At 35.1% G+C, this 17,022-nt stretch overlaps 1 protein-coding gene across 1 annotated transcript; it reads left to right on the top strand.

Moving 5' to 3' along the window:
- Positions 1–1,262: 1,262 nt before the first annotated feature.
- On the top strand, positions 1,263–16,674 carry LOC147397930 (uncharacterized). The gene is made up of 18 exons (XM_086447015.1): positions 1,263–1,401; positions 1,551–1,704; positions 2,459–3,028; positions 3,424–4,629; positions 4,744–5,071; positions 5,822–6,077; positions 6,172–6,388; positions 6,888–7,240; positions 7,963–8,089; positions 8,177–8,493; positions 9,238–10,438; positions 10,793–11,143; positions 11,240–11,477; positions 12,451–15,118; positions 15,277–15,495; positions 15,635–15,755; positions 15,841–15,935; positions 16,095–16,674. The coding sequence occupies exons 2-18, from the start codon at positions 1,585–1,587 to the stop codon at positions 16,276–16,278; spliced, it is 8,571 nt and encodes a 2,856-aa protein (XP_086303141.1). The 5' UTR covers positions 1,263–1,401; positions 1,551–1,584; the 3' UTR covers positions 16,279–16,674.
- The last annotated feature ends 348 nt before the right edge of the window (positions 16,675–17,022 follow it).

The following is a 17,022-nucleotide window of genomic DNA, read 5'->3' as shown; positions in this document are numbered from 1 at the left end:
ATATATAGGGGGGCGTTCAATGGCAAACTTTTTAGCAAACTTTTTGGCAAAACATTTTTCAAAACAAGAGTTAGAAGTTTTGGAATGGGCTGATTTTTGGTGAGGATGATCTCTACGCATCCTCACCAAAAATCAGCTCATTCCAAAACTTCTAACACCATCAAAAATAGTTTACAAAAAATGGACGATCTACGATTTTTCAACTGGTAAACATGGGTTAGAAGTTTTGGAATAGGCTGATTTTTGGTGAGGATGATCTGCTCACCGTAGAGATCATCCTCACCAAAAATCAGCCCATTCCAAAACCTCTAACCCATGTTTTGAAAAATGTTTTGCCAAAAAGTTTGCTAAAAAGTTTGCCCTTGAACGCCACCCATATATATATATATATATATATATATGGGTCACGTTATTACGACCCCCTTTGCGACCCCCTTTGCGACACACCATTTTGTCTTATATGGGCAAAAATGTTTGGAATGAGCTGATTTTTTGTGAGGATGATCTCTATGGTGAGGGGATCATCCTGGCAAAAAATCATCCCATTCCAAAACTTCTAACCCCATCAAAATTGATTTACAAAAATTGGACGGTCTATAATTTTTCAACTAAAATCGGACGGTCTAGAAGTTTTGGAATGGGCTGATTTTTTGCCAGGATGATCCCCTCACCATAGAGATCATCCTCACAAAAAATCAGCCCATTCCAAACATTTTTGCCCATATAAGACAAAAAGGTGTGTCGCAAAGGGGGTCGCAAAGGGGGTCGTAATAACGCAACTCTATATATATATATAGGGAAATGTTCAGCAACAAACATTTTGACAAACATTTTGGCAAAACATTTTTCAAAATATGAGTTAGAGGTTTTGGAATGGGCTGATTTTTGTTGAGGATGATCTCTACGGTGAGGAGATCATCATCACCAAAAATCAGCCCATTCCAAAACTTCTAACCCATCAAAAATGGTTTACAAAAAATGGACGGTTCACGAATTTTCAACTTGTAAACATGGGACTAGAAGTTTTGGAATGAGCTGATTTTTGGTGAGGATGATCTCCTCACCGTAGAGATCATCCTCACCAAAAATCAGCCCATTCCAAAACCTCTAACCCATGTTTTGAAAAATGTTTTGCCAAAATGTTTGTTGCTGAAAAGGACCCATATATATATATATATATATATATATATACACATTAGTACGGCCTCATTATAAGCGCTGCCACTCTTTCCAGTTTTGCCCTCCATGTATTACACATATTCCCTACTAGTCCCTAGATTACTACGTAGTAATGAGCTCTCTGCTTTGGAATGGCTTTTAGTGAAGCAAAGATGGAAGTCTCTCTCATATAGAAAAGTATAGAAGTGATGAGAGAGAATATGAGAGTTGGGAGATTCCTAGGTATTCTCTTTTCTATATTCTTTGATTTCTTTGTAGCTAAGAAATCTCTTCTCTCGTACTCTAAAAACCATTTCTCTCATAAATATAAAATTTCCATGAAAGAGAGTTTGAGAGATTTTAAAAAACTGGTTTGTTTGATTTTGTTACAGAAACTAAGTCAAAGAAGAAGGTTTGAGGATAGAAATGGCTTCTTCTTCTTCTTCTACTACTAATAAGAGAAAATCTGATGAAGGTGATTTGATTAGTGTGGTTTTCAAGTGGACCTTGAATGATATACTCAATGAAGATCTTTACAAATATAAGGTTTCTCTCTTACTCAAGTAGTCAAGTTTACATACATTTTTATCTGTTTAATAGCTTTGTATTTTGAGAATTTCAGATAGAGATTTTAGTGTTTTTTAAGTAATATTTCATGTTTAACTGGTTTTCAACTCTTGGGTCTTGAAAATGTGCGTTGGGCTTGGTAGGCCTAGTTATATATATGTATATATATTTTTGTTGTTGTTCTTCACTTTTGTGAAAGTCCCTTTAAATTGCACCTATTAAGGAAAATTCCTTTTATTGCTGCCATTGTTATTAGCAATGTGGATATCCCTGTAGTACTCTGTTCTTGTTCTGCTGCATGGGTACTCTGTTCCAACAACTTGCATTTGAGTAACTAAATTGGGTCTCAATTCATCATCATCAAATACCCATGATCCTCAATTGATCTTAAACTGAATGATTATTGTGTCATCATCATCAAATCCTTATCCCAAAGATTAGTTGTCGGCTAATTGAATGTCTTTTATGCCTTTTCTAAACCTCTCCACTTGGTTTTCTATTTATTTTCCATTTCTATCTCTATTTGTTCATTTTATACAATTGTCTTCCCTTGTTCACTTCACATGTTAATCTTTTTCTTTTCTATACTTATCTTATGGCTATTATTCACATTTTCAAGTAGGATTTCTGGTAGATTGTCTCCTTTTGTCTAAATTTCTGTTAATCTTTTATCTCCTTTTGGTTTCTTTTGCTAAATTTTGTCTTCGGTTGAATATTTTCTTGTTCTTTGTAGGTGGAAAGCATTCCAGAATCTTTTCAATCAGTAACGCATTTCCTTGGGTCATATATTTTTCCCTTAATAGAAGACACCCGTGCCGAGTTGTATTCAAGTTTGGAGATTATTTCCAAAGCACCTTGTGCTGAAATAGTCTCCGTAAACGAGTCTAAGCCATATGGGTCACTCTTATATGACGTTAAAGTTGATTCTTGGAAGAACAGGTCCGGTGCTGGCCGCAAGGAACCACACAAACCATTACCCGGAGATATTTTCATTTTATCAGACGCCGTTCCCGAAAGTGCTTCGGATTTAGAGCGTTATGGGCGGACATTGACTTTTGCTTCAATCACTAACGTTCCAGAAGTTGAGCGTACGACAACTGATTCTAAAGTTTCTGAGGATGACAACACGTCGACATATTTTAAAGTCAGAACTTCAAACGCCATTGAAGTTGAAAAGGGCATGAGGAAATCTCTTTTTGCAGTTTTTCTTAAAAATATAACAACAAACAATAGGATATGGAAGGCGTTACATATGTTAGGAAATGTGAAGGTTATAAAGGAGGTTTTGCGCGCCAATTCTAGGGTAAGCAACGTGAACTTGGTCTTGCTTCGCTTAGAGGTTCTTTCATATATTAAATGATAAAATAACACTTAAAAATTTCTAAAGAAAATATAATTGGTGATTTTTTCAAAAAATTAAATCATGCTTAATCATGATTTTTTGAAAAATCATAGTTTTTCAAAAAGCTTTGTTATTTTTTTGAAGAAAATCATGATTTAATTGTTTTTTTTTTTTTAATTATGGATTTTTTTCACTACGATTAGAAGCCTATCATCATCATTGTAGTCGTCATCATCAAAGTCTTTTCTAAAAATTATTATCTATGGCCAAAGAATTTTTTTTTATCTAATCAATTATCTAAAATCTTAGTGAAACTGTGTAGAAAATGATTTATATGATTATTAATGGTATTGCAGGATGAGGAAATCTGTGATATCTGTTCTTCGTTACAAATTAATGTCACTTGGGCCAAAATATTTGATGCGAGATTATCCTCCATGTTGAACGAGTCTCAAAGGGCCGCAGTACTAGATTCGATTTCTACAGTACAGTGCAACCACAAGTCTACCGTTAAGCTTGTTTGGGGTCCACCCGGGACGGGAAAAACGAAAACTGTTAGTACATTGCTGTGGACGCTCTTAGAAACAAATTTTAGAACTCTTGCATGTGCCCCAACGAATATTGCAATCACAGAAGTGGCCACACGTGTCCTTGATCTTGTTAAAGAGTCCTATGAGTCGGACCGTTGTAAGGATTTCTCGTTGGGCGATATGCTTTTATTTGGGAATAATGAGCGATTGAAAGTGGGTGGTGATCTCAAGGAGATATTTTTGGATTATCGTGTGAAAAGACTTATAGAGTGCTTTGTTCCAATGACGGGTTGGAAGGCATGTTTTACATCAATGATAGATTTTCTTGAAGATAGTGTTTCTCAGTATCATATACATCTAGAGAACAAATCAAGAAAAAAGAATGAAATTGACAAGAGTGAAATTGAAATTGGAAAGGAAAATGAAACTAGCGAGGTTGTTGAAATTTCATTTCTTGAGTTCACTAGAAAAAGGTTTAGTACTCTCTTATCATCACTAAGAAAGTGTGTCAGAATTCTATGCACCCATCTACCCGTACGATTCATTTTGAAATCCAATGTACAAAACATGGATTCTCTTCTAAGTGAGCTTGAATATTTCCAAAGTATTTTGTTTCGAGATGATGTGGTTAACAAAGAACTAGAGGAACTCTTTGCACTTAAAATAATAATAGAGAATGAATGTGAATTGGTTAAATGTTGTGCTTCAACTATACTTTACAAGACCAGAATGGAATGCCTCTATGTTCTAAGATCTCTTTCTCATTCTCTTGATGATCTTAAACTTCCCAATTATACGAATGTATATTCAGTTAGGGAGTTTTGTTTCCAAGCTGCTTCTCTCATTTTCTGTACCGCTTCTAGCTCATTTAAGCTGCATAATGTGAAAATTGAACCATTGGACTTGTTGGTTATTGATGAAGCTGCCCAATTAAAAGAATGTGAATCAGCGATTCCCTTACAACATACGGGTATACGGCATGCCATTCTATTTGGCGACGAGTGTCAACTACCCCCGATGGTATCGAGCAAGGTATAAATTATCCCTCCCAATAGATTTTTTTTTTTTCTTTTTCTGATGGACACGTTAAAATTATCTCTCCATTTTAATGTTAATAGATGATGTTCTTTATCTTTCTTTGATTAGATATCTGATGAAGCTGGCTTTGGAAGAAGTCTATTTGAAAGGTTGAGTTTACTGGGACATCAAAAGCTTCTTCTTGATATGCAGTATAGAATGCATCCTAAAATAAGTTCATTCCCAAATGCTAAGTTTTATCACAACAAGATCTTGGATGCACCTAATGTTCGGAGTCAAAGTTATGAAAGAAAATATCTTCCTGGGCCTATGTATGGTCCCTATTCCTTCATAAATATTGTTGATGGAAAAGAGGTATTGGATTGTGTTGGACATAGCCGAAAAAACATGGTGGAAGTAGCTGTTGTAATGAAAATAGTGTGGAAACTTTTTCAAGGTATGTTTATTGTGACTTAAATGGGTGAATTATTCATAAAAGTCATCTGATTTTCCCTATCTTTTTCCTCCTCTCCCTCCTTAGTATCCTTTCAAAAATAGGATGACCATTTTTTTGTTTTTTGTGTGTTTCAATAATTAGGAGGTGAAGGTGGGTTTTGAACCCAGATCATGGAATCAACATTCACGGACTTTAAACAAGCTTAGAATTTCTCTAATTGGCATTGTACTATTGACTAGTAACTAACTCCGAGCAATTTTCTTAATTGTTTTGTTAGGAAAGTTTGGAAATAATATATTAACAGATCTTGTTGCAAAATATTATTATTTATGATAACTAGACAAACCATGGTTGTCTTAGTTTATTACCTCATGTGGCATTCCTTTTAATTTTGTATTTACTTATAAATCTTCTAACGTAAAGGAGATAATCTGCATAGGTTTGCTTAATTTATTGAGCCCATCTTTGAATTGAACTGCATCAATAACATGTTCTCACCGAATAAGTGTTTGTTGACACCAAAATTTGGAAGACCAAAATGCCTCCTCAGTTGCATTTAATATTAATGTTATTAAGGTTATTTTCATCAAGATAAATAAAATTACAATCCACACCTATAATCCAGTTAGTCTGTTCTCTAAATAACTAAAATAACCTTTTATCATTTAATTGCCATTGTTTTCTGTTATGATTCTTGATTTCTTCAGTTAATCCATGACAGTTTTACGTAATTAGCTTTTATTGTTGCAGAATGGAATGGCTCAAAATCAAAGCTTAGCATTGGCATAGTATCTCCTTATGCTGCTCAAGTTGCCGCAATTCAAAAGAAACTTGGAAAAAAGTATGAAAAGCTCGATGACTTTTCTATAAGGGTTAAGTCCATTGATGGGTTCCAGGGTGGTGAGGAAGACATCATTATAATCTCCACTGTTAGATCTAATAATGGTGGATCAATTGGTTTCCTATGCAGTCCACAGCGCACTAACGTTGCTTTGACAAGGGCCAAGTACAGATTGTTTACGCTTCTTATTTTCCCACCTTTATTTATAGTGAATACGGTGACTCTGTCTTTCTTAAATACATGTTTGTTGCCTTTGTAGACGATGCCTTTGGATTTTGGGAAAAGAAAAAACTTTGGTAAACGGCGAGTCTGTTTGGGCAGAATTGGTCAGAGATGCAAAGAATCGTAAGTGCTTCTTTAACGCCGATGAAGATAAGGACTTGGCTAAAGCAATATTGGATGTCAAGAAAGAGCTTGATCAATTGGATGACTTACTTAAGGGAGATAGCATATTTTTCAAAAGTGAAAGGTGGAAGGTAAATTGCATATTATTGTTAGAGAGCTACTATTGGCACCCCAACTTTTACCTATTACACCCCAATTTCTTAAATTATTTATCACACCACAATTAAAGATTAAAACACACTATTCAAGCATTATAAAGATTTGGCTCTAACTTATTATCTCAACATTACAAAACATTATAACATTCATTCAAACAATTTCAGAAGTTGTTTACAATTAGGATTATGTCCATATAAAATCCAAAACCTAAAAATAGAAATCTTAAAAAAAAATAAAAAAAAAAATAAAAATGAGAGAGCTTATTTACTTATTCTCAAGCATTCATTTATTATTTTATATTTTTAATTGGTGTGTAATAAGTAAAAGTTGGGATGCCAATGACAGCTCTCTAAATAAACCATTATCATTTGTTTCAATAGTTAGATTTGTTCAAATTTCTGCCCATAATTTGGTAGATCTATCTTTTATATAGATTTTGAGGTTTTGTCCTTTTTTTTTCTATATCAACAGGTTCTTTTCAGCGATGATTTTAGGAAAAAATTTGGAAGTTTGAAGTCAATTGAGACAAAGAAGAAAGTTATTGATGTATTGCTAAGACTGTCAAGTGGCTGGCGCCCAAGGACGAGGAATGTAGACACCGTGTGCGAAGGCTCCTTGCAGCTTGTGAAACAATTCAAGGTTGAAGGCTTGTATCTGATTTGTACAATTGACATAGCGAAACAATCAATGTACACCCAAGTGTTGATGGTTTGGGATATCTTACCATTGGAGGAGATACCAAAACTAATTAAGCGTTTGGATAACATCTTTGGGATGTGCACTAATGATTTTGTCAACCGCTGCAAGGAGAAACGTATTGAAGGGTATGTCCAATTATCCTTGTTATCATCAATCCAATGAAATAATGATAATAATATATGACAAGATTTTAAATCTCATATCATTCCGTTGTTTTGAGTTTTCTGAAATTGAAAACGGAATAAAAAAACTCACTTTATACATTAAATTTTAGGTTTTGTCCATAAATAATATATAAAATTAATTTTTAAGTGTTTAAAATAAAAAATCACATTTTTTTCACATTGATGCATATGTATTTTGTGAAACATTGTGAGACATTTGAAATTTTGCAATGTTTTGTTCTTCTATGTCAAAAAAAACTGAATGTTTGCCAGAGCATTTTTAAACGCAACGGACCTTTAAACCTGATAGGTGGTCCCCATCATGCATTCCAATTTAGTGGTGGGAAGTGGAGGGTCAATGTTTTTTATCTTACCTCACATTATTGCTTACTAGTAAATATATTTTTATACTTGTTATACAAGTGATATTTCCTCTTTTAATTGTGTGTTTTGCAGTTTTATGTTTCAAACATTTGTTTGTCGTTCAACTCCAGATGTTTTATAATTTTAGACTTTTCTATAATGAAAAACAAATAATTGAGTTTTTCATAAAATCTTACTCTGAAAATTCGAATCCTTGATAGTGTTTTATTGGCTTGCTCATTCCTATTTCGATTTAGTATCTTTGGTATAAGGCTTTGTTGTTGTTTCGTGGACCATTCCTTTCTTTTTGGAGCGTGCAGAGACTTGGAAGTACCAGTGACTTGGTCAACCTCTATTATCCAATTTAAGAACCCTAGTAGAACTGAGGTTGACAATGATTCAAGTACAATTACATTTGATGGAAGAAGTTACATTGAGAACTCAAAGGTGAGTAAGAATCTATTACTAATGAAATTTTACTCCTTATCATCTGGTCTTGTGGGCCACTTACTCTCTGGACGTGATGGAAGACAGATCGATCTTCCATTTGAAGTAACAGACCAAGAATTGGAGATAATTCTTTTTCCGAGAAGTACTTTTATCCTTGGAAGGTCTGGGACTGGGAAAACAACTGTTTTAACTAAGAAATTGATTCAAAAGGAACAACTGCACTGTCTTTCTTGGGAAGGATTCCGCGAAGTTAAGAGTGACACGGGTATGCATTTTCTCAAGAGAAATGAGATTGTAGAGAGCAATGTAGAGACTAAGCAGACCGTCTTACGGCAAATGTTTGTCACTGTCAACTCAAAACTATGTTCTACTGTCAAGAACCACATTTCTCACTTTAAAAGGTTTGTAGATCACTTAAATATTTCAAGCTATATAATTTTTTTTTAAAGAAAATTATCATATGTTAACTTAGACTTCTGTTTTTGTTTTAATTTGCTGCAGAGTTCTCTTATCTTAATTATGTTATTAGCTATATGACTAAAAACATTGGGGTGGCTAGAAATACTCATACATTGTGTAATATTGTTTATATCCCTTCAAGGTTTCCCCAAACCTTTCTCTTACAACTATAATGTCGTAGGTGTACAGTTGGTGTACTTGCACGGCCTTAGTTTATTTATTAGATTATCACCAAGTTACTGATATTATTAAAAGCTGTGTTACCTATAAAAAAAATCATTCTTTTGGATGATTAGAAGTAACATTGTGAATCATTTAGAAGAAAAACAATCTATCATTGGATTGTGTTGACCGTGCAATTAGGTCAATTTTTTTTTTAGATCTAAAATGGAATCCAGAAAAGGGGATGGTTTACCATAGGCTAGATCAATTGTGTTCTGGTTGAAATAATCATTTAAATATATTTTCTTCGTTTTTTTTTTCTTTATTATTATTTTTGGGTAACAATTATTTTAATATTCAAACTCCTTAGCATTAAGGTGGCTCATTTGAACTAACTATTCTATGGAAGGTATTGCTTTGCATTGTATTTGTCATAGATCATCTAGAAAGTTTATATTTAGAGTTCAAGTAATCCTTTCAGTTTATATTCACTAATTTCTTGTTTTATCCATTGTTTTGTACAGCGTTACCTGTGGGGGTGATTTTTCGGGGGAACACAATTTAGTTGATATGATTGATGACACCGTTGAATTCAAGGATATCCCAGATCATTTCATTGATATTCCACCGAAGTCCTATCCACTTGTTATAACTTTTCAAAAGTTCTTGATGATGCTTGATGGAAGTATGGAGAATTCGTACTTTGATCAATTTCATGATGTAAGGAAACTTTCTCTTGCAAAAAGTGGAATTTCGAGTTCAATTGCCTTACAAGCTTTCATAAGAACAAAAGAGGTTACTTATGACCGGTTTGATTCATCTTATTGGCCCCATTTCAACAACCAGAAAACTAAGAAGCTTGATTCTTCAACAGTTTTTACTCAGATAATTTCTCATATAAAAGGTGGGTTAAAAGATGGTCAGATTTGTGATGGGAAATTGAGCCAGGAGGATTATCTTTTACTCTCTAAGGGTCGGGTATCCAATTTGGATAGGGAGAGAACAGAAATAATTTATGATATTTTTTTGGATTATGAGAAGAAGAAGCTTGAGAAGGGTGATTTTGATTTGGCAGATTTAGTTATTGACCTTCATCGTCGACTGAAACGTGGAAGCTACATGGGTGAGGAAATGAACTTTGTCTATATTGATGATGTTCAGGATCTTACCATGAGACAGATTGCTCTTTTCAAATATGTTTGCAGAAATTTTGATGAGGGTTTTGTTTTCTCGAGCGATACAGCAAAAACTATTGCTAGAGGGATTAATTTTAGATTCCAAAATATTAAATCTTTGTTCTACAAAGAATTCCTCTCAGAATTTGGAAGTGATGGTAAAGATAATATGAAAGAGAAGGGTCAACCATGTGTTTCAGAAATTTTCCATTTAACCCAAAACTTTCGTACCCATGCTGGTGTTATTAACTTGTCACAGAGCGTTATTGATTTGGTTTACCGTTTCTTTCCACTATCTGTTGATGTTTTAAGCCCGGAAACAAGCCTCATCCATGGTGAAGCTCCAGTTCTACTGGAATCTGGGAATGATGAAAATGCGATTATAACAATATTTGGTAATAGTGGAAACATTTGTGGGAAGATGGTTGGTTTTGGAGCAGAGCAGGTTATTTTAGTACGTGATGATTGTGCAAGGAAGGAAATTGCTGACCATGTTGGGAATCAAGCCATTGTTTTAACAATAGTTGAGTGCAAAGGCCTAGAGTTTCAGGTAAACTGTTCTATGGTTGATTTTTCATGTCAATGATATTTCTCATTGAAAGTTTATTCCTTATAGTAAGTGATATAATTGCGAGTTAGCTTCCCAAACCGAACATGTATTACTGATCTTAACTATCTAATGTCATCTTTTGGGTCGGCTAAAATGCATAAATGTCACACCGTTAGTTAAGATTATGGGCCATCCAAGGGATGATGGCACACAAATGTACTCGACCACTACTTGTAGTACCATTTGCATTATGTTTTAAGGTGTTACCTCAGTTCTTCTGCTATATGGTTTAACCAATTATTATAAATTTTCTTTTTGGTTTGTTTGTCCTCTTACTTTTTGTTATTTTGGCAGGATGTATTGTTGTACAATTTTTTTGGCACCTCTCCTTTGAAAAATCAATGGAGAATTATCTATGGGTATATGGAGGAGCAAGACATGCTTGACTCCAATGAAACAAGATTTCCGAAATTTAATCAGGCCAAACACAACATCCTCTGCTCTGAACTGAAGCAATTGTATGTAGCTATAACTCGTACAAGGCAAAGGTTATGGATTTGTGAGAATACAAAGGATTTTTCAAAGCCTATGTTTGATTATTGGAAGAAGTTGTGCCTTGTCCAAGTTAGACTACTTGATGAGTCACTGGCACAGGCAATGCAAGTTGCAAGTAGCAAAGAGGATTGGAGTTCACGTGGAATCAAGGTTCGAACTAGGATCATTTAATCACTTGAGCCAATATTTGGTTGAGAAATTTTGAGTCATTTCATGGCTTCTCTCACTTATTTAACTTTTGGGCAGTTATTCAATGAGGGTAACTTTGAGATGGCCACTTTGTGCTTTAAAAGAGCTGAAGACTCGTACCGGGAGAAATGGGCACGAGGTGCTGGCCTTCGAGCTTCTGCCAATCATATGCATGGTTCTAATTCTGAATCAGCTCGTGTTGCTCTTACGGAGGCTGCAAATATTTTTGAATCAATTGGCAAGGCTGAGATCGCTGCTAAATGTTTTATTGAGTTAAAGGAATATAAAAGGGCAGGTTTGGACTATTTTCTCTCTACAATTTTAAGTAATATACTTCATAGTTTTTCCATATATTTTATTTGACATCTATTTAATGTTTCGGGGTTTCAGTGATCTTTTTATATAGAAAAAAGTCCCTAAAAACTTGAAATTTTGACTACTTCCTTAAGTTTCAGTTTAGCTGTAGCTGGAGAGTTTCAGTATGGTTTGATTACTTGCAGATTTGCAACACCATTCATTTTAGTGCTCTTATATAGTATGCAGCAGAATGATCTCATAAGAAAATTTACATTTTTTTCTTTTTTATTGACCTGATAAGTTTGAAGATGAACTTAACATTTCCACACAAGCATGAACTTCTTCCCACGTAACTTTACGAAACTATTACTAAAGTAATTCTTTTTTAGTAGCAACTTGTATTTAATGTTAAGAAACAAGTGTCCTTTGTATCTTGGTTGCTGTGCTCTCTCTGAGAGTTCCTCTGCCATCTTTTTGGGAAGTAATTTGTTAATCATATCGTTTTTTGTTTAATACATTCAGTTTTCAATGGATGTTAACATATATGATTTCACTACGTGATGTGCATTGTGGTATCATAATCTGATCAAATGCCTTTTGAGTTTTTTATCTAACTAAGTATTTTTAGATTTGTAGTTAAATGCATGCATGAATTGACTAAAGGAATTATCAAAGGAATCCTTATGTAACCATTGAGATCCATTGACTCAAAGGAATTATCTTCCACTAAATGTTTGTACATACGAGACACTATCATTTGTTATGGGTCCCTACATCTCAGTAAATATTTTATGTATAACTGTAGTACTTTGGTCCTCAACCTTGTTTGCCACACATGTATATCCAACGTAGATACTGCCCCAATGGACCACCACTCCCTGGGTAACTTATATTTTCACTTTTAAAATCTAGCGTGCAACCATCGTAGGGTCGGTTAATTATAGTGTTAATTTCTTTTGTTACTGACACAGGTACCATTTATTTGGAGAAATGTGGGGAATCAAGGTTAGAGGAAGCTGGTGACTGTTATACTTTTGCTGAATGTTGGTCTCTTGCTGCTGAAGTATATGCGAAAGGAAACTATTTCTCGAAATGCTTGTCTGTTTGCACGACGGGAAAACTCTTTGACTTGGGTCTTAACTTCATCAAATTCTGGAAAGGTAATGCAGATTCAACTGTTGATATGGTCGGAAGAAGTAAAGAATTGAAAGAAATGGAGCAAGCTTTTATGGAGAGATATGCACTTCACTATCATGAGTTGAAGGATACCTCAACTATGATGAAGTTTGTTCGGGCCTTCCATTCTATGGATTCCATTCGCACTTTCTTGAGAACTTGGAATTATCTCGATGACCTCATGTTGTTGGAGATAGAATCGGGGAATTTTCTCGAAGCGGCCGTCATTGCAAGGCTGAAAGGTGATCTTCTTCTTGAGGCTGATATGCTAGGAAAGGGTGGGCATTCCAATGATGCATCAAGTCTGATTCTATTGTATGTTCTTTGCAACTCTCTTTGGGCAACCGGAAGCAAAGGTTGGCCATTGAAGCAATTTACGAATAAGGAAGAACTTCTTTTGAAAGCCAAGATGATTGCTAAAGACACGTCAGATGTCTTCTTTGAGTCTGTTTGTACAGAGACGAGCATAATGTCAAACCAAGAGATTAGCTTGTTAAACTTGGGAAAATGTTTGAGTACCTCCAAGAGACTTAAGAATATCCGAGCTGAAATTATCTCTTCTTGGAGAATACTTGACGTGCATCTTCAGTTACATCCTTCAAAGTATGAGTGGGAACATGAAGTGATTCTGAATCCGTTGAAGCATGCCGACGACATGATTACTCATAACAGTGTTTCTATGGAGTCTCTTATTTACTCCTGGAATTTATGGAGGGAGAAAATCATGAACATACTTGGATATCTCGAATGTCTTGGTACATCCGATGGACAAGAATATGTGTCTTATGGGGAGTTCTGTTTGGGTTTCTTGGGTGTACGGAAACAAGAGTTTAATAAGATTACAATCTACGTGTTGCTTAAGAAAGATGCCTATTGGAAGAAAGAAATCAATGACCGAATACTTCGTAAGAATGGGAACTTGATTGGTATGGATGTTGGCCAATTTGTCTCTGCCGCTCGAAGTTATTGGGTTTCAGAATTACTTTCGGTTGGCTTGGAAGTATTGGAGAAGTTGGAAGCTTTTCATACGTTTTGTATTCGGAACTGTTTCTCATTATTTTGCCAAGGTATGATCATACTTCACAAATTTGAAGTCGCAAAGATTACTTTGGTGTCCAAGATAGTGGACAGGAAAATCCATGCTTGGGCACTGCAGAAGCTGCAGAAATTCCTTGACTCGTGTAAATGGAACTTCTTGAACATTGTATTTCCTCTCGACTGGAGACAAACAATTACAGAGAATGTGATTTCTCTGAGAGGAACCGATCTTTATAGGGATCTGCTTGAAGAAGTTATTATTGAGAATGTCAACTCAAAAGGCAAGTTGACGTATGGGAGAATTGGAAGGGTTGTGATGTCGTTGTTTGTATCTGGTAAGCTGACTGATCAAATGTATGAGATGATTGCAAAGTGCTTTGATGGGAACCCCTCATGGAAGTTATTTATTGATCAGCTTAAAGAGCACCTAATTTCGGGATCGCAACAGGTGCCTCTCGCCAACAACCTTCAAGTAGCTTTGCGAGAAACATTTAATGCCAACTGGCGTGAAGAATTTGATTATATATCGCCATTCTTTTATGTTTATCTTGTTGAACGTCTTTTGTTCTTGGTATGTTCTTGCCAAGGGTCCTTTTCCACGACGAAATCTTCTCTCATTGAAATACTTGCTTGTGAGAGTTGGACAAAAAAGCCGTGTATCTCTTCGGGTACTGACATTCATACAATTGTAGGAGGACATTATGATTTTATGGCTGGTGTAATACAGCAAAATCTCTTCAATTGGAGGGAAACTTGTGAATGGCTTGAAAAATCTCAAATTGCTGCCAAGCAGTTTTATCCTTTGCTGGCATTGAGGTTGGTTGTTTTAGTTAGTTTAATTTGCTTGAACTCTGGCAAGCATTTTGATTTGCTGTCAAAGCTGCTGGGTAGAAATGATATTATTTCACAGTTGCCTAGGGCGTTTTGTGAGATCCTTCGGAACAGAAGAAACCGTTACTTTGTAAATGTGCTTGCTGAAGCACTTCTACAAATTGAAAATCCTCTTGTAATACTACATTCGAGAAATAGTAGTCAGCAATTTATATGTCCCGGGGCTCTTGTTATAGACATTGACATGATTCAATGCAAAGAGGATGTAATGGGGATACTGTTCCCAAAGAATCTAGGTGATACCCATGTCCAAGAAGATGTTGTTGAATTGGAAATCAAAAATTCAAGTCCCGAGGATCTGCCTTCATGCAATACTGGCAAAGGGAAAGATGATAACCTTCCACCTACTTCAAATTTAGTAGGGACGGGAAGTCAGGTTGTTGAAAATGAGAATGAAAATGGCGATAGTGTTCTTATTGCTATAATGACCAAATTGAATCAAAAGAGCCCTTCTAGCAATGAAGATGGGAGCCTATCTAGAAAAGCCAAAAGCATGCTTCAATTAAAAAAACTCTCAACTGCTTTGAGTGCAAGGTCAGTTTCAATACACAAAGTTACAGACATTGTAGCGTTATGTCTATGATTTAAAATCCATTTTGCTTTTGAACAACCCAACAGATTAATATTTCTTTGGATCCATTTTTGTGTTAATATGCATATACTGAAATTTGTGAGTTTTTCTTATCTTTCAGTGGTAAAAAATATATTTTAAGAGTTAAACAATTTCTTGGAAAGTTGCGGGTGAGGAGACCAACCTTACAACCTTTGTTAGATTCTGTGTTCTCGAAAGATGAAGCAAATACTACTGGCGAGCCTTCACAGGCCATTGTTACAACAGGAGCCCAAAGCAGCAGTAATAAGGAGAATTCCAAGTCAGAGGAAAATAAGAAAAATAACAAAAACAAGCAGAGGTAGCTTTCATGCATTTTTTTTATATGTAGTTGTGGAAAATAGACATTTGTAAATATAGATTTCTATTGTTACATGAATTGCTTATTTACTATTGGAAGTTTAAGGAAGTATTGAATATATTACGATCAAAATTTTCAGATTTATACAGTTAACGACGCTAATGTTGATCCCAATAACGATAGTGATTTGCCGAAGATATATGAAAAAATTTGGGACACGTTTGCTGACACAAAAAACTTCACATCCAACGCCCATTAAGGTATGGGCAATGTTCATTTTATGCCATTTTTTTTCCTCTTTTCTTAATCAGAAACATATCTAAAGATGTTTTGTTATGCGTGCAGATGAAGGTGGCAGAATGCATCCGTGTTCTTATTGCTAGAAAAGCCAAAAGCATGCTTGATGAATTAAAACAACTCTCAACTGCTTTGAGTGCAAGGTCAGTTTCGATACACAAAGTTACAATCATTGTAGCCGTTATGTCTATGATTTAAAATCCATTTAGCTTTTGAATAACCCAACAGATTAATATTTCCTTGGATCCATTTTTGTGTTAATATGTATATTCTGAAATTTGTGAGTTTTTCTTATCTTTCAGTGGTAAAAAAAATATTCGAGAGTTAAACAACTTCTTGGAAAGTTGGGGGGTGAGGAGGCCAACCTTACAACCTTTGTTAAATTCTACATTCTTGAAAGACGATGCAAATACTACGGGCGAGCCTTCAGAGGCGGATTTAGAGTGGGGGCTGTGGGGGCAAGAGTTTTCAAATTCTATGGACTAATGTGTTATTGCGAAAGATGTTAGGGGCGGATAAAGAACTTTACAACTATTGCCCGCACAATATTTTTTTCCACTATTAGTTGCCCCCACAACTATTTTTTGCACTCTTAATTGTCCCTCACAAAATTTTTTCTACTCTTAGTTGCCCCCACATGAGCAAAATCCTTGCTCCGCCGCTTCACAGGCCAATGTTACAACAGGAGCCCAAAGCAGCAGCAAAAAGGAGAATTCCAAGTCGAAGGAAAATAAGAAAAAGAACAAAAACAAGCAGAGGTAGCTTTCATGCATATTTTTTTTTATATATATAGTTATGGAAAATGGACATGTGTAAATATAGATTTCTATTGTTACATGAATTGCTTATTTACTATTGAAAGTTTAAGGAAAGTATTGGATCTATAAGGATCAAAATTTTCAGTTTTATACAGTTAACGAAGCTAACAACAATGGTAGTTGTAGATAAAAATGAAAGTCCGGGTAAATCAGAATCAAACCAACATAAGTCAGTTCCACTAAGTAAGAACCAGAAACAAACTGAAATGCCAGTAGAATCAAACCAACTCAAACCAAACTAAGGTCAATTTGGTTCGATTCAGTTCCATGGGATGGCCAATATCCTAGCTCAGCCCTTGGATGCAGAATATTATACAATAAAAAGAATATTCTATTAATAGATTGTGGGTAACAAAGTCAGATGGCGAACTGTTTCAAACATTGTTGGAGGTTAAGAAATTAATCCTTCCTC

This window comes from Akebia trifoliata, chromosome 7, assembly GCF_017979445.1.
Source record: "Akebia trifoliata isolate Shusen 1 chromosome 7, ASM1797944v1, whole genome shotgun sequence".
NCBI classification, from domain to species: domain Eukaryota; kingdom Viridiplantae; phylum Streptophyta; class Magnoliopsida; order Ranunculales; family Lardizabalaceae; genus Akebia; species Akebia trifoliata.
This window is presented reverse-complemented; position numbering and strand designations above follow the sequence as displayed.